Raw genomic sequence first — 17097 nt, 5'->3', positions numbered from 1 at the left:
ATAATAATAATAATAATAAAGTAGGCCTATATCAATTTTGGCTAGTTATCTGATAAGCAATTGGCTAGTATTAAAAGTTATTATTATTTTGTTCAAATAAATAAAAAATAAGCTGAAGTACTAAAACTTCTAAAGATCAAACTGAAATAAAAATAAAGCTATATAAAAATAGAAAACCCCAAAAATTGATAAAAATGACAACAGTGCATAACGAAACTACTTAAAAAACTTAAATATGAAAATTTAAAATATAAAAGCTACACTTATATAATAATAATAATAATTCAAAATATTAATAAATACTGTATAAATAATACAATTTTTTTTTCTTTCTATACAAAACGTATAAGCATATTATGGTTTCTAATTTAAATTTTTATTATTAAAATTAACATTTAATGATTAGACATTTGAATAAAACATACTAAATACTATACCCAAATCTGAGGTACAAGGCTTTGTCCACATCACCAAGTTTGTATTCATAATGAGAATTCACGATAAAATACATTATTACCTTAAAAAAAAGATTTGCAGTATTTGCATATACACTGTATATCTGATATATTCAATGTATTTATTTGAATGATATGCGCATTATCCCTGATAATCTAATACATTTATATGTTATTTAGATTTTTGTCCTCTACATGAAAAACTTGAAATACATGGAAAACTGGATTACTTAAACAACAGTTCCTATGTCACTTGATTGAATACAATATCCACTTGTATTTTTGTGTGATTAAAACCATCAGAAACATGAGCGTGTTTTTGCAGAGCTTCATCTGGAGGTAGCCGTGGCTCTTCAGTGCACTTCAGTCTCACTGGAGGATCTTGTGGTAGGGGTGCAGGTTGAGGGAAGACGTGAACTCGCAGATGTCTGTTATCCTGCTAGCTTTGGCGAGGACGGGTGAGGCAGGGAGGAAGATGAGCTCGGACACGTCTCCGTATGAGGAAGTCTTCGTTTCTGTATCCTGAGTCTCAGGGGCTGAACTGGACTGATCATCTCCATGGGTTTCCTTCTCTTTCTCTCCGAATCCAACCACCTGTTTGGATCATACAGTAGAGTGGATTTGGTAGATGCATGATTAACAGTTTAGTTAAATAGTTTATTTAGTTTGTAATGACCATTTTCTACCATCTCAATGATGCTTTAAAACAAAGAATAGATTCAGCAAAAAAATAACATACATGTACACTTAGTTTTCTACTGTTTGCATGTCTGTGCTCCATGAAAAAAGATACCAGTTCATCTTTGGTGACATTCTTCAGGACTTCAATCTGTTGGGTAAAGCAAAACTGTGATTAAAAAATATCTCAAATAATGCAGAATAAGAATAGAAAAGCACCAATATTACAATGCATGCTGATATAGATCTTATATATGACTAACAATAAATGGCCAGCATTACAATTCTATATTAATTTGTTTAAATAAATAAAAAAGAACACCATAAAAATATTAGTTATTTTATATACTACAAAAATTAAGAAAGGAAGGGATAGATAGATAGATAGATAGATAGATAGATAGATAGATAGATAGATAGATAGATAGATAGATAGATAGATAGATAGATAGACAGACAGATGTTGCATAAATATACTGCATTAAATAAATATAAATGAAATATTAACACTAATAAATAAGGCAGAGCTAACTAACTAACTAAATGCTAAAACAAAAACATTGTGGCATATATATAGAAATAAAGTATGTGACCCTGGACCACAAAACCAGTCTTAAGTCACTGGGGTATTTTTGTAGCAATAGCCAAAAATACATTGTATGGATCAAAATGATTGATTTTTCTTTAATGTCAAAAATCTTTAGGACATTAAGTAAAGATTGTGTTCCATGAAGGCATTTTGTAAATTTCCTACCGTAAATATATTAAAACTTAATTTTTGGTTAGTAATATGCATTGCTAAGAACTTCATTTGGACAAATTTAAAGGCAATTTTCTCAATATTTTGATTTTTTTTTGCACCCTCAGATTCCTGATTTTCAAATAGTTGTATCTCAGCCAAATATTGTCCTATCCTAACAAACCATACATCAATGGAAAGCCTATTTATGTATACATCTCAACTGACCCTTATGACTCGTTTTGTGGTCCAGGGTCACATATATATTAATTCTAACAAAAAAATGAGCAATGTGGCATAAATATATAAAATAAAATATTAACACTAATAAATAAGGTTGGGTATGGCATAAATATGTAAATAAATACATACATACAAACAAAAAAATGCTGGTGATGTGGCATAAATACAGAAATAAAATAAAAACTAAATCTAACAAACAAAAGGGTTGGTGTTGTGCCATAAATACATAAAATAAAATTAATAAATATTAGGCCTAACAAAAAAGATTGGGTATATAGCATAAATAAACAAACACATTCTTACAAAAATGGTTGGTAATAATATGGCATAAATAAATATTAAGAATAATTTAAAAAAATGGTTGGTGGCACAAATAATACGCAATAATAATATGTTAATATATTTCATATGATCAATTACTAATATAAAGTAATATATAGTATTAATATGATAACCGTTACTTATTATTCATTTCTATTAAAATATTATTAAATCCATTTACCAAAAATATATTATAGCTTGTATGCATTATTATTATTATTATTGTTATAAACCATAAAATGTCTTAGGTTACCTGTGTTTTTTGGGGTCGCTTGGTGATTTGATTGTTACAGGGTTACTCTGACCCGCCTCTCCGGCTCGAGCCAGTGGAGGTTCTCTGCTCTCTGGACCTTCACCGGCAGATCCACCGGAAGTTCTAGCCTTAGTCGTCTGGGGCATTTTGACTCAAACACTCTGCGTATAACAACCCAAGCCTGTTAGACAGTGTGGTCCAAACACAGAGGTACAGTAGATTTAACGTGACTGACACCTGTCACCAATACATTTAACTCCCTTTGGTGTATTAAAACTCCAGTAGCTTCTAATACCAGGAACTGCAACTAGACAACAGTAAAAAGCGTTCTGATAATCAAACGTCTGCATACAATTAAGTACATACCATAGTACGTTAATGCACTTGATGCGCACACCTAATACACTGAAATCCCATTGGCTGATAAACCATGGCATAAAAAAAGAACTAATCTGATTGGTCGAGCCACAAATGAAAGATAAGCGCTGAATTTAGGAACAGGTTTATCTGGTTCTCATATAATCCTTCAGACGTGTTGTTAAACTAAAACAAAACCTATTAGAAATCTTTTATAGTAATTGAAAATAAAGCTGAAATAACACACACACACACAAAATATATAAAAATGTTACATGAAAAACTAATTAAGTTGAAGTAAATAAAATAATTTAAATAATTTAAAAAATCTTAAATTCAGGTTGGCCTATTGAAATTAAAAACCTTAATATTATGTAGGTCTATAAGCCTAAAATCAATAAACTGAAATAACAATAAAGCTATAGGCTAAAGAAATATTTTAAAAAGCTAATAAAAAAGAAAAAAGCATATAACAAAATTAATTCAACTTAAACTAAAATGTAACGTGAAAATCTAAAAACAAAGGGTAATTGAAAAATACTAATATACTACAAGAGCATGAAGTAAGATTCTGATTTTTTTTAAATGAATAATAATAATACTGTAATTAAAGCTCTTTTATTTTGGTGAATTTTGAGTTTTGAAAGTTTTCATTTCATATAAATGAGATAATATTCACTTCATGTGCAAATCTACAAGACTATGAAGTAAGAAACTGATTTTTTTTAATGAAGAATAAGAATACTGTAATTAATCTTTTTATTTTAGTGAATTTTGAGTTTTGAAAGTTTTCATTTCATATAGTACACACTGTATATAGTAGCTTATAGTATATCCTTATTATAGGCGGCTGCCCATCAGCATAACATACAAACAATGACAGACATGGCACATAAATATTAGCATTATTATATGTGATTTGTGCTTTTATTGTTACAAATTGCATCTAAAAGTAACATTCACAACTGTACAATCACTGTACGCCCCAGTGCATATTGTCTACAAATCAAAATACACTGACAGCAAAGGTACAACTATATATTCCAGCAGCATAAAAATAAATATATACTCAGGCAAACAAAAAGTAGCCTATAACATCAGAATTAAAAATATCTTGGAATAATTTCGACTATAGTTACATAAAACACTCATACGTCACTTGATAAAAATCCAAAGTAGATTATACACGAACCCACAAGGATTTGCTACAAGTTTCTGAAATATAAAGACATCCTGGCACGAGTTCACAATATATCTTGACATTCCGCTCGAGGATTTGAGTGAAGAATAATATCTTTCGAACGTCACCTGACTATGAAATGTGCTGATTGTGTTTGGTCTATTATTACACACAACTGTTACACGTGGTTTCTGACAATACTAAGTTTAACACGAATTCAGTACCATATTTTTGTGTAAGACATGAATTTTATTTAGCGTACCTAATCATGAATTTACTAAACATCATATTTTTTCTCTCTTATTATAAAGATAGTGCTCATATTCTCAAAACACATACTGTGCCAGCAGTTAATAGATAGAGTCCAACATACAATGTGCATCTGCTTCTGATCCAATCAAATCAGAGCATCAAAACCACCCTGAAAACTGCATAATGGCCATTTTGCTTTTATCTTTGTGCCTTTCAACAAAATATCCACCATTTTACCTTCACTAATGGGATAGTTCACCCATTTTGTCATCATTTACTCATCCACATGTTGTTCCAGATCTGTATGATCCAAACAGCTGCTGGTAGCCATTCACTTGCATAGTATTTTTTTCCCTCATACTATTAAAAATCAACGGCTACCGTCAACTGTCTGGTTAACAAAATTCTCCAAATTATCTTCTTTTGTGTTTAACAGAAGATAGAAAGTCATACACGTTTGGTACAACTTGAGGATAATAAGCGACATAATATTTTATTTTGGGTGAACTGTCCCTTAAAAGTACTAATATAGGCTACTCAATATGTAATTCATAAGATTAGCAAGATTGAGCCACAACAGATTGTGTTTTAAATCTAGTTTCGGCAGTGAACACTGAAGTTCTGAGAGCCAAGTAGTAGTTTTTGTGCTTTGCTCTAGTCCCTGCTTTGAGTTTCCTATGGACTGATTAAGTTAGAAGTGTACTATTATTACTGAACATATTTGACTGCTACAAATGGTGCGTTTCCTGAAGCATTGTTAGCCAACTATGGTCGCAAGTTCAGGCGTTATCATCAATGTAATTCAATGATTCTGTGTTTCCCGAAACCATAGTTCCAACGAATATTCGCAAACAGCATCGAAAACTTGTGTGGTTGGAGCTACAGCTCTCTTCCTGTGTTAGAAGCATAGATTCTTGTTAGCATGATGTCTTAATCTATATACATTATTTTGTATGCATTTTGTATACATTTGCAAAGAGTGCGCATGTGCGTAAATGCGTACAGGAACCCTGGAGTGTGCTGCAAAAAGAAAATACGTGATGAATCTTACATAAAATAAAGAAAAACGAGGGGAACAAAATAGTTAAGTAATCCTCAGATGCTACATTTGTAGAAAAATTACGTTGTGGAGAAGTACATTTTATGCCAATTAAATAGTGTGTGATCTTAAAAAATGAACAGCGTTCTGTTGTTTGTGTAAATGAACTATAAACTATCAAATTGATTATTTAGCAGAAGTTTTTACTCAACCACCTGGGTGCGACGTTATTAACGACAATTCGATATTGTTACAATGATGAAGGTGCGACCACGTTACTACGATTTCGTCACTGGCTAGTTTTTTTCTAACGATGCATCATACTATGAAACGCACCCCAGATTGGTTCCAATCGCCATATAACAGAACATCAAACAACATCGGATCCGCTGTTGATACGTTGGCATATGAGTTGTGATGGAAATCAGCAACAATTCTGAGGTAGCTGGGGCGGCTTCTCGGTTAGCCGGGTGGTTTTGGCACCGGTGACAATGGATGGATCCATATCGACTCTCTCGGACATCTTCACACAGATAATGTCAACTAAGCGCTCGAATACTTGTCTGACGTTGATGTTATCCTTGGCGCTGGCTTCGTAGTACTCAAACCCTGCGAGAAAAAATCCGAAGAAATCAGATCAAAAACCAATGAATCAGATAAAGGCTGGACACATAACTTACCTAACTGGTCGGCCAAGTGTTTCCCCTTCTCAAAAGGCACCACCCTCTCTTCATCCATGTCACATTTGTTCCCCACTAATATCACCTGAGCGTTATCCCATGAATAGGTCTTAATCTGTGTTGCCCTGAAAGGAAAAGTGCATTCATGGCACATAACTTCATCAGTGGATGAACCATATGGATTCCGGAGTAAAGCTGCTCACCAGTCCTGCACTGCATTGAAGGACTCTTCATTTGTGATGTCGTACATGAGGATGAAGCCCATGGCTCCTCTATAGTAAGCTGTAGTAATAGTTCTATACCGTTCCTGTCCCGCTGTATCCTATAGACAACACAGAAAATCATGGATTCATTGATAAGGAATATCATCATATGCTTTGGAGGAAGATGGAGGATAGATTTAATGGGGATAGTTAGTTCACCCAGAAATTCAAATTACCATGATTTACCCACCCTCAAGCCATCCTAGCTGTTTATGACTATCTTCTTTCAGACGAAAACAATCGGAGTTATATTAAAAAATGTCCAGGCTCTTCCAAGCCTTTTAATGGCAATGAATGGGGGGGGGGGGGGGGGGGGGGATTTTGAAGCCCAAAAAAACGCATCCATCCATCATAAAAAGTCTCCACACGGCTCTGGGGGGTTAATAAAGGCCTCCTGAAGTGAAGTTATGCGTTTGTGTAAGAAAAATATCAAGATTTAAAACTTTATAAACTGTAATATTGGGGGGGTGGTGATGGTGGATAAGACACATGCCTTTGGTGTGAGAGACCCGGGTTCGAATCCACTGTGAGACACCAATGTGTCCCTGAGCAAGACACTTAACCCCCTAGTTGCTCCAGAGGCGTGCAACCTCTGACATATATAGCAATTGTAAGTCGCTTTGGATAAAAGCGTCAGCTAAATGTAAATGTAATTGCTAGCTTCCGCTAACTGTCATATTCATGTTCAAGAGAGAGTGGCGTTTCAGCGGATGACGGAGGATGTAAAGCTACAGTGAGAATATGCTAGTCTCACAAGAACCAAGTTTTGTTTACATCAAAGAAAAACCAGGCTCCTCTAGTCTTACATCAAAATCCATTAGTTTTATATCGAAATCATTTGTACTTCTAATTTGTGACCGGTGTTATGTTTTGCTCTATCCTCTACGGTGGCTGAGAGAGCTCAACTCGCTGCAAATAGAATAACACCTGCAAATTAAGAAAACAACTTCGTCAATTTGACAACACACACGCTGCAAATGCTCACAACACAACCAAACAAAGAAGCGCTGCAAATACAATTCTTTATTTGGTTGTGTTGTCAGCATTTGCACCACCTGCTGTCAAATTGATGAAGATGTTCTTTTGATTTGCTGGTGCTTTTTCTATTTGCATGTGCTTTCTGAAGTTGCAGCGTGTTGAGCTCTCTCGGCCACTGTAATCCTCCGTGCGTTTCTCATTTCTCACTTTAGCTTACGTTATGCCGACACCATCAGCTGGAATGCCATGATAGTTAGCGGAAGCTAGAGAGACTACGGTTTATAATATGGATTTTTTTTCCTGTATTTTTCTTTGGACTTCAAAATCTCAACACCCATTCACTGCCATTATAAAGCTTGGAAAAGCCAGGACATTTTTTAATGGAACTCCGATTGTATAAATGTATGATCCGAAGGAAGAAAGTCATATATACCTAGGATGGCTAGAGCGTGAGTAAATCATGGGGTCATTTCAATTTTTGAGTGAACTATTCCTTTAAGGCCATTCACACAAAGAACTGTAAAGATAACAATAATATTAGCACCCACACCAACGGTCAATAACATTACGTTTATCTTTGTTGCCCAAGCTCTTTAAAGTCAGGTGAATTCTGATTGGTTGTCAATGTTTTAATCATCTATCAGCTGGAAAAAAATTGTGGATTCTGAAGTTATAATTTCTTTTTTTTACAATAAGATTTTACAATATTTATTCATTATAATCCATTAAACTACAAAAAAACTTTTTTATATACTTTTTATTAGTTCATTAAAAATGTTTAAAAAAAATCTTATCAAAAACGTAAAAAATAACTAATATATACTTATTACAGATATATTAATTTTAATTATTATTATTTTTTAATCATATTATACATTTTATTTATTTTAATCTCATGACTTTTCCATTTCCGCAAAGTCAAAGATGCAATACAAACTTTGGTGGCATTGTTATTTATAACAGTGTAACATATCATGACCTTCTCCATGAATGCAACCAATAACCAAAGGAGGACAAACTAAATGAATGGTTTGGTGAAATGTCGTAATTTCTCTATTTTAGGCTTGTCTTTATTTTAAGGCCCATTTTGTTTCGTTCCACTTGGCGGCAGTTTCCCTTCAGCTGTTTTGAATGAGAGCCTATTTTTAACACCTCACAATCAATACACCCAGATTATGAATTATCACAAATTGTGGCTGTGTCATACTTGTCACCCGGTGCTCTTGTGTGCTTTCAAACTCTCTTCCCACCCCTTCTTACCCTCAGGGGCCGCTTTAATTGGCTATGAGGATCTCTCTCTGCCAGGGAGCAGTATGGAGTGCTGCTTCCATGACAACCAGCATCGATGATGCATGTGGGGGAAAAAAAGAAGGCGCTTGCTTTCTTTTCCTCCAGAAAAAGATGGTTCTCATTCACAGCCTGGTGGAAGGTGATTGTGGAAGGTAGAGGATGCGCACTTCACATAATACAGCCGGATACGGTTCGAGTTTAATGATGCCAGCCAATCGCATTAGAACAACAAACAATCTGGGGCTAAAAATAACCTCATTTTCATTCACATATTACATTGTTATGCATTTAATTAAATCAATATGATTGCTCCAGCACTCACCCATATCTGGAGCTTCACTCTCTTGTCGTTCCTGTAAACCGTCTTCACTTTAAAGTCGATACCGACTGTGCTGACAAAAGAGTTGCTAAAAGCATCGTCTGCATATCTGAATAAAAAGCTGGTCTTTCCTACACTGCTGTTGCCAATAATCAGGAGTTTGAACATGTAGTCAAAGTTCTGATCAGATCCATCTCTTTGCCCAAAGCGTTGATCTGCTTTTGCCATCTGTGAATAAAGACAAGAGAATAAATACCAGTATCAATCCTGTTACTAGTACTGAGCAGTTAGCTGTATTAAATAAATAAATAAATTATATATATATATATATATATATATATATATATATATATATATATATATATAGTAGCCAACATTTGAAGAGGATCAAAAAAGTTAATCAAAGTTGTCCTAAGACAAGAACGACAAGAATATATATATATATATATATATATATATATATATATATATCCATCAATAAGATAAAAATAATACATTTAATTAATAATCTAAAATGTATATATATATATCAATATGTATGTGCTAGTTGACTGGTGTCTGCCCTGTTACTACTGAGTATATATGTATAGTTTTATAGAAAATATAAATAGCTTTCTTATTTTATATATATGTATGTGTGTGTGTGTGTGTTAAAATAATATAAATTAATCAATGTATTATTTTATTAGTTAAATTAAATAAAAGTAATTAAATTATATATAAATACACACACACACACACACACACTCTATATGTATTAAATCTAAGATAAATGACAGACAATAGATGTACAAGATACAGTAAAGACTAGTGTCCACCCTGTTACTGAATTATAATTTTTTTTTTTCAAATATTCAAATTATTATATTATTGAATAAATAAAATACATTTTAATAAGCATATAAATGGCAAACATAAAAATATATGAATTAATAAATCAAAAATAAAAAACAAGACCACCAGCTGTGGCCTATGTATCATCAAAACAAGTCTTGAATAATGCATAATTTCAAGACTTAATTTCGTATTACAGTGGTTTGTTTGGCAAAAACACCGTTAACGCATCGCAGTACAAGTGACATTCGTCAGCTATATCCATTCATAAGCATAATTATCATTGCAGAGGATGTTATTTCGACCATGTAAACACACGAGCTCATTCATTAACGACATCCTGACGGACGACATTCACCGACAAACATCCATAAATGACAAGCAGCCGTCAGTGAAAGGCAGATGATGGAGAAGCTCACCTCGGATGTAAGCGCAGCTCTCGTCTGGGGCTCTTCTTCTAGGGGGGCGTTTATGGACGCTGCAGCACCTGACGACGCTGTGAACGACTGCTTTTATCGCGTATATTAGCGAATGACAGCGGTTTTATGGAGATTTATTGACGGATTTGTTTGAAAGCCCGCTGTGTGTACAGTAGGGTGGGGCAACGGCGTTAATGCTCTAATTCGGTCTAATTCAGCGCTGAATGTAAACGATTAAAATCAGATTAGGAACATACAGTCACCCCAAAAACACCTAAACCATACTTACAAATGAATGTGCAATGTCATTGCATTAGAGATCAAAATACAACCTGGCCAAACAAACAATCAATCAATCAGTAAATAAATGAGGCTACAGCAACAAACATTTTTACAAATGTTTTAAATAATGAAACAATACGAAAGGCTTTTATTTTGGAAAAGTGTAGTAACCATGTTTTTTTTGGTGTATTAATTATCATTTGTATAACCACAGTTTTACTACAAATATGGTTAGTAGTGTAGCAAACCATGGTTAATTTGTGGTTTAACTATAGTAACTATTTTTTTTTTTTTTTTTGCATTTTGGCCATAAGTTTTGAAAATGTATTTCAAAGTGTTGAAATTCTGTTGTCATCTACAAAAACGCAAATTTGTAAAAACGGTCATAAAAAAACAAACAAACCCTCATGTCGTGCGCATGCGTACATGTTCCTGTATCTCTCATCGCAATGTCGCCAACTACTGGCCTGGAATGAATTATACAGCGTTTTCAATTCGTTTTCGTGGATCTGTGTGAACAGAGATCTAGTAACAACGTTGTCCTCTGTACAAGAAAAATACCAAGGTTTTTTTATTTTATTTAATAAAAAATAAAGATTTTAATTCTCTTGTGGTTCCTGTGTATTATATTTTATCAATAATGTGACATTAACAACGAGATTCCAATCAAAATGACTAGAATTTGCAGAACATCGGTAAATGTAACCACGGGATGCAAAAGTTGTTTACAAAAATGCGCAGAACTCACTCAGCATTTCATGAATTGAAATATTGTTTTAAGAAAATTTCTGTCCTTATTCTTAATAAAGAATACTTGTACTTTAAAAGTGAAAAGACGCTTGATGCTAATGAATATAAATGCAATTAAAGGGCGTTTTAAAGCACAACGTGTTTAAACAATTTAAACAGAATTCACAATTTAGCACGGCCTTTGTACGCTATTTCTTAAATGCAAAGTCAAAAGTTTATTAAAAGTCATCAGCAAAATGACTCAGAAAAGTGAAGTTGGTTTTTCAGAAATTCAAGCATCTCATATATTTTGTTTTCAAATTCTTACACAAAATACAGAATTAGGTACATAAATACTGCAAAACTGTGAAGCTTTATTATGAATAACACCACAATGGATATACAAGAACATTACTGTGGGTCCTCAGGGTATTTCAGCCTATTTGTGGATCTCACTCACCAGGCTACAGGTGTGTTTATCTCAGTTAAGAATGAGGAAAGACGCCTGTATTTTTTGGTAAACAGGCCTGAACACCTTAATTGCTATCGAATTTTGAAAATTTACAGTAATTCTATACATAAGGAAGAACTAAGTGCGCCATTTACGCATGAAGTGGATGCATAAACATCTACAATATGACTTTTATTTTGTTAGAAACAAATGTATGGCATAAATAAGTTTCCTTTTTGCATTTTTAAGCACAAAATTATCATACAACCATAATAGTACATTATTTTGTGCCATAATATGCTAATCAGGAGATTTTCTGGGAGTCAAATGAGAACCAAATCTGCATACATGGTAGCAGATAATCATGATGTACAAATATTTTAATATGCCATATCTATTGTGAGTCTATTTAACTCATATCTACTGAAAGGCAACACATATTTTCTCATCTGGCTGCAAAGAATCTCACAGGCCTCCATACATAGTTACAGAGCGTTTCTTTCCCAAGACAACAGTCCACATATTTATTGCCTTTGTATTATTTTGTAGTGACTGCTGGTCCAACACCACTCTGTTCTAGTTCTGCTATCACAGACATGTGTTTAAACTCTGCCGGTTGGTGGTTGAAGGTCTCAACCAATCGGAAGGTCTCAAGCCGCTGCGATCCGTAAAACAGCTGCACCTGATTGGCTAAGCACTGTGCCTGGTGGACAGTCTGAAAGAGGTTTATACAAATAAATTTAAAAAACACACAGATTGTTTTGCTGTACTTAGTAACTTCATTTAACTTACCACAAATTTGCCATCCATCTCAGCAGTCATCAGCACGATGCCTTTGTCCTTTTGCAGGTCTGTATAGTGGTATAAAATTAGCTGGCTGGGTGCGTTTTCTCCCATTGTCTGAAATACAATTCAATTTCAGTAACCATGCCAACAGCAGTGTGGAATTTATACTAAATATAAAAAATAAATAAATGATACCTGAACATTAATTAAAGATGTGAAGTGCAGTTCAAGACCAGCCCACTGGCCCACAAAAAACTCATAGCCTTCCTTCTGGGGCACAGCGTAAAGAAACTGTGCAAAAATACATTATCATATATTATCTATCTATAATCATAGATTATACATCATGTGAAGATTTCACTTTCTGGTAATGTACATGCTGGTATATAAGGATGGGAATCGTAAAAACATCAACTCAAAGTGATTTGTTCAGAAATCAAACTACACTGGTTGCGCTGTGTTTGATTCACTAAAAAAGATCCTGTCTTATTAAAGTGATTCATTTGGGAATTGGACTATGCTGGTTGCACTGTATATTTGATTCATTAAAGTGATTCGTTTGGGAATTGGACTATGCTGGTTGCACTGTATATTTGATTCATTAAAGTGATTCGTTTGGGAATTAGGCCACAGAAACTGTATAGCATTTGATTAACTAAACAGAACCATGCTTCATGTGTTTGATTCAGTAAAAAAAAAAAAAAAACTGCCTCAAGAGAGTCAATGGAATCAAATGACAGAAATTTAACTACACAAGTTGTGCTGCATGTTTTCACTAAAAAGAACCGACTTATTAAACTGATTCATTTGGCAATCAAACCACTGTCTGTTTCATGCTATAGATTCATTAGAAGTGTTATGGAGCCATTGAATAAATTATGAAGAACACACACACAACTGCTAATGTCACATTTTTCAGTATTGTTCTTGGTTCCCAACCTTATTGGAAAATTTTATAGAACATCAGAGGCCACAGATAGACCTATGATCAGGATATTCATAAGACAAACTCATCATTATGATTGGGCTTATGAAAGCCACTCTTGAAAGTATCTACTGCCACCAAGTGGACATTTAACATTTTGCAACTCGGGTTATTGAGTAGCCCCAGAGTGCACCCTGGATGATGGGGCGGGTCGACACATTCAGGTGGGGTGACACTTTTCGCTCCGCCCACCCACAATTTAATTGGTTTATAATACAGCAGAGCTTATTGGTGTAGACATTTGCGCATGAGCATTCTTTGATATACATTTTTATGAATGATCTAAGCTGTTTGGCTGTACTACAGAAATATTAAGAGCTAACAACAGCGATTTCAGTTAGAATCAATTAGCAAATGTGTTGTTTTTTTTTTATGACGAATTAAGATTAAGTTCCTATCAAACGCTTGGTGGTGGCATCTCCGAGTACTTCGGGCAGGCCGAGCTGTGTAATATGAGCGGCTCACGAATTAAGTCTGGGAAACAAATTCTTCCTTCGTGGCCATGATATAGTCCTACCTATGCTATAGCATGTTAAATGAAGTGAGATATTATTGCACTTTTCACAGTAGGCTACACGAAGCAGTCATTGAGCAGTTTTAGCTGGGCGATGTTGATAAAAATAATCCACTATTTGAGATTTAGCTGTTTTGTAATCAGAATCAGAATGAGCTTAATTGACAGGTATGTTTACACATATGAGGAATTTGTTTTAGTAACAGAAGCTCCACAGTCCAACAGAAAGACACAGATATTAAAATAATAATATACAAATATACAAAATAGACAATGTACAAAATAGCAAAAACTCAATATATAATATAGACAATTATGTAATAATATGACAACCCTTTAAAAATGGTAAGAGAATCAATATAGGCTCAAATATTTTATTAAGATATAAACAAGGAAACATTGAGCTTGCCATGAAAACATTTTATTAGCACTTTATAACCTACAAGTTTGTGACGCATTGAGCAACGTAGGCTATAACTCATCTCTTTAAACAACAACACAAAACAGTTGTGCTTTAAAACGTAAAATCTGCCGCTTATGCTCGTGTTTTGCCATTTCTAAAATACATCTAATTTATCGTCATTTGCATATAAATCCCAATTTAGTGCTGATCCGCAGCCTTTAGAACCAGGAGGTGCTGTCTAAAATTACCATGGTTACTAATCAGATAATAATTAAGATAGGCCTATGATACTAGTTAGCACATAATATTTCTGTAATAAGGCCAAATCAATTACAAAATCGCACACAAAGGAATGCGCATGCTCAGGTCTACACCAATAAGATTTGCCGTGTTATAAACCAATAGAACTGGGGGTGGGCGGAGCGACACTTGTCACCCCGCCCCAATCATCCAGATTGCACTCTGGAGTACTTGGGGTTATTTGATGGTATGTAAAAACAACATACTTACAGTTGGGCAAGATTTGGCACGACCAAAAATAATGTCAAATGTTGAGCCCTAAAACAGAGAATTACAAGGTCATTCATTTTGGGTAAAAACATAGATCTGATGACAAAAAAATAAAAAAAGATCTAAAATTTGACTGCTTATTGCAATTAATTGAACTGCTTTGAAAAAAAAGCAGTACATATTAAGCTTAAGAGTTTATTACAGGATTATTAACAGTTTATGACATTGTTATTACAGGAGTTAACAGACAGAACTCACTGGTATGACGGCACTGATTGTGTCTTTCTTTGAGAAGTACTGCATCCATAGCTGCACACAGAAGATTTGGTGTGGTGGTCTATTTTATACATTTTTACGGTACATTCCAACTGCATGCTAAGAACATTTAGTTTGATTAATATTCTTCCTCTTACCTCTGCAATGTCAGATCCAGATTTCTCCTGAACCATATCAAGGTTGAGAATAGACCCTAATGTCTATAAAATAAGAAAAAAAAGCAAGCTACACAAATGATAAACTGTAAATCTCTAATTTACCATTTAAATACAAACGAGGTAACTAATAGCTTACCTTATCTTTGGTGAAGCCCCCAGCTTCTGCTTTACCACGTTTGTCCAGCTACAAATACAACAAAATGGGCAAATGATATGCCTTCCTACATATTGTATTGCATTATATTAAATATGGTTATTGTATTATCATACATTATATTTACTAAAGAATAATTTATGGTTTATAATGTTAAATACAAATACAATTTAATTCATTCCATAATAAAATAAATACCATTTAAACGAAATATATAGTAAAATATAAAAAAATAACACGTTAAACGTATACGTAATTTACAAGTAGGCATCAAAATCTAGCAGACCACGAAGGTAAATTGATCAATTAAAAAATAAAATGAAATGTAAGCTGTGCTCATCACCTGTTTCTCCATGTACTTGACGAACTCTGCTTGTCTGGACTGTCCCAGCGGCTCTGTCTTCACCTCACTGCGCTTCTCCAGCCGGGCTTTATATTCTTGAGGTTTTGAACTGATGTTACAGTAGTACACATGTTAGATTAATGCCTGACAGTTTATTTATTATCAGCATTTGACAGCTGCTCACCTCCGCAGTTTCCTGATCTTCTCTTCATATTTATTGTAATACGGATTTTCCTCCAACTCCGGTTCTTTCTTCATGGAAAACGTCCTGAACTGAGACGGCACGAGCCCTGGAATCAGCGGTCGGATGCCAGTGGCTCTGACCGCCAACATCCCTCGGTACAAACAGGACATTTGTACCATGGCCGCCGCCATCTTTTCCCCGTCCCACATCTATGAGTGTCCGGGCGGAACCAAGTTCTTCTTCTTCTTCCGTTTTTTGGCGCGTTGCATTCATTGTGCATATCGCCACCTACCTTTGATGTTATGCATGATTTCTTATGATCAGTATTTCCCCCCCACCTTTTCTCTCTCTCTCTCTCTCTTGCCTCTTTCTCACATATCCATCCATATATAGAATTATTTGATGCTCCATCCCATTCCATCTCCCAAAGCCCACCTGGCGCTGCGTGTTCAGATCCTCCAGACTGGACCCTAAAATCTGGAATAGACCAAAGCATCCTTACTCTATATTAAATCCTTTCACTTAATCCAGTAGTATATATATATATATATATTCTATTAGTATTCTATAACCTACTCTATCTCTATTAAAATCATAACCTAACAAATATTCCAAATCCTTATTTACCTTCCCTCTTTCATTTAAATATGATATCAATTCCGTTCTTTCCTCATCATACCTTTTACAATCATATATCACATGCGCCACTGTTTCTTTCTCCCCACAATTCTCACATAACCCGCAGTGGGCAGCTCCGGGTGTGTGTGTGTGTGACAGACAGATAGATAGACAATTGATAGATAGACAGACAAAGACAGACGGTAGATAATCATGTATATAGTGCACAAATAAATAACTTCATAAATATAACCTTTTTTGTTATCACTTTTATTTGATATTTATTAATTGTATTTATTTTAATAACCCAAGAAAGCATGTCATTGTGCGCTGCAATATAATTATTCAGCACTTAGATGTCTACAATGTATTTTAAATCATTAAGAAACAAGAGCATTATAAAT

General features: G+C 34.3%; 2 protein-coding genes across 4 annotated transcripts; both read right to left on the bottom strand.

Moving 5' to 3' along the window:
- Positions 1 to 3948: 3948 nt before the first annotated feature.
- On the bottom strand, positions 3949 to 10320 carry LOC306867363 (ras-related protein Rab-3B-like; the record flags this gene model as incomplete). 2 transcript variants are annotated; one of them, XM_079412972.1, is made up of 4 exons in its annotated part: positions 3949 to 6322; positions 6401 to 6519; positions 9051 to 9275; positions 10301 to 10320. In XM_079412972.1, the coding sequence occupies 3 exons, from the start codon at positions 9273 to 9275 to the stop codon at positions 6061 to 6063; spliced, it is 606 nt and encodes a 201-aa protein (XP_079269098.1). The 2 variants fall into 2 exon arrangements, with proteins under 2 accessions (XP_079269098.1, XP_079269099.1); XM_079412973.1 differs by lacking the exon at positions 10301 to 10320 and having other exon boundaries at positions 5942 to 6126; positions 6198 to 6322.
- Positions 10321 to 11529: 1209 nt separating this feature from the next.
- LOC306867246 (ATP synthase mitochondrial F1 complex assembly factor 1) lies at positions 11530 to 16322 on the bottom strand. Of its 2 annotated transcripts, none has more exons than XM_079412851.1 (9): positions 16076 to 16322; positions 15892 to 16000; positions 15531 to 15578; positions 15374 to 15436; positions 15219 to 15269; positions 14961 to 15008; positions 12744 to 12839; positions 12555 to 12662; positions 11530 to 12477 (listed from the first exon to the last, which is right to left on the bottom strand). In XM_079412851.1, the coding sequence occupies exons 1-9, from the start codon at positions 16282 to 16284 to the stop codon at positions 12301 to 12303; spliced, it is 909 nt and encodes a 302-aa protein (XP_079268977.1). In that variant the 5' UTR covers positions 16285 to 16322; the 3' UTR covers positions 11530 to 12300. The 2 variants fall into 2 exon arrangements, with proteins under 2 accessions (XP_079268977.1, XP_079268976.1); XM_079412850.1 differs by having other exon boundaries at positions 11531 to 12465; positions 16076 to 16292.
- Between the last annotated feature and the right edge of the window lie 775 nt (positions 16323 to 17097).

The sequence above is a fragment of the Barbus barbus genome, assembly GCF_936440315.1.
Source record: "Barbus barbus genome assembly, chromosome: 49".
In the NCBI taxonomy this organism is placed as follows: Eukaryota; Metazoa; Chordata; class Actinopteri; order Cypriniformes; family Cyprinidae; genus Barbus; species Barbus barbus.
The sequence above is the reverse complement of the archived record's forward strand: the minus strand, read 5'-3'. Positions and strand labels throughout refer to the sequence as shown.

Coding starts and splice junctions, on each gene's coding strand:
- LOC306867246 (XM_079412851.1), bottom strand. CDS start 16,284: ATGTGGGACGGGGAAAAGATGGCGGCGGCCATGGTACAAATGTCCTGT. Junction 15,009..15,218: donor CAATCAGTGCCGTCATACCA/GTGAGTTCTGTC, acceptor TCTCTGTTTTAG/GGCTCAACATTTGACATTAT. Junction 12,478..12,554: donor AGATGGATGGCAAATTTGTG/GTAAGTTAAATG, acceptor AACCTCTTTCAG/ACTGTCCACCAGGCACAGTG.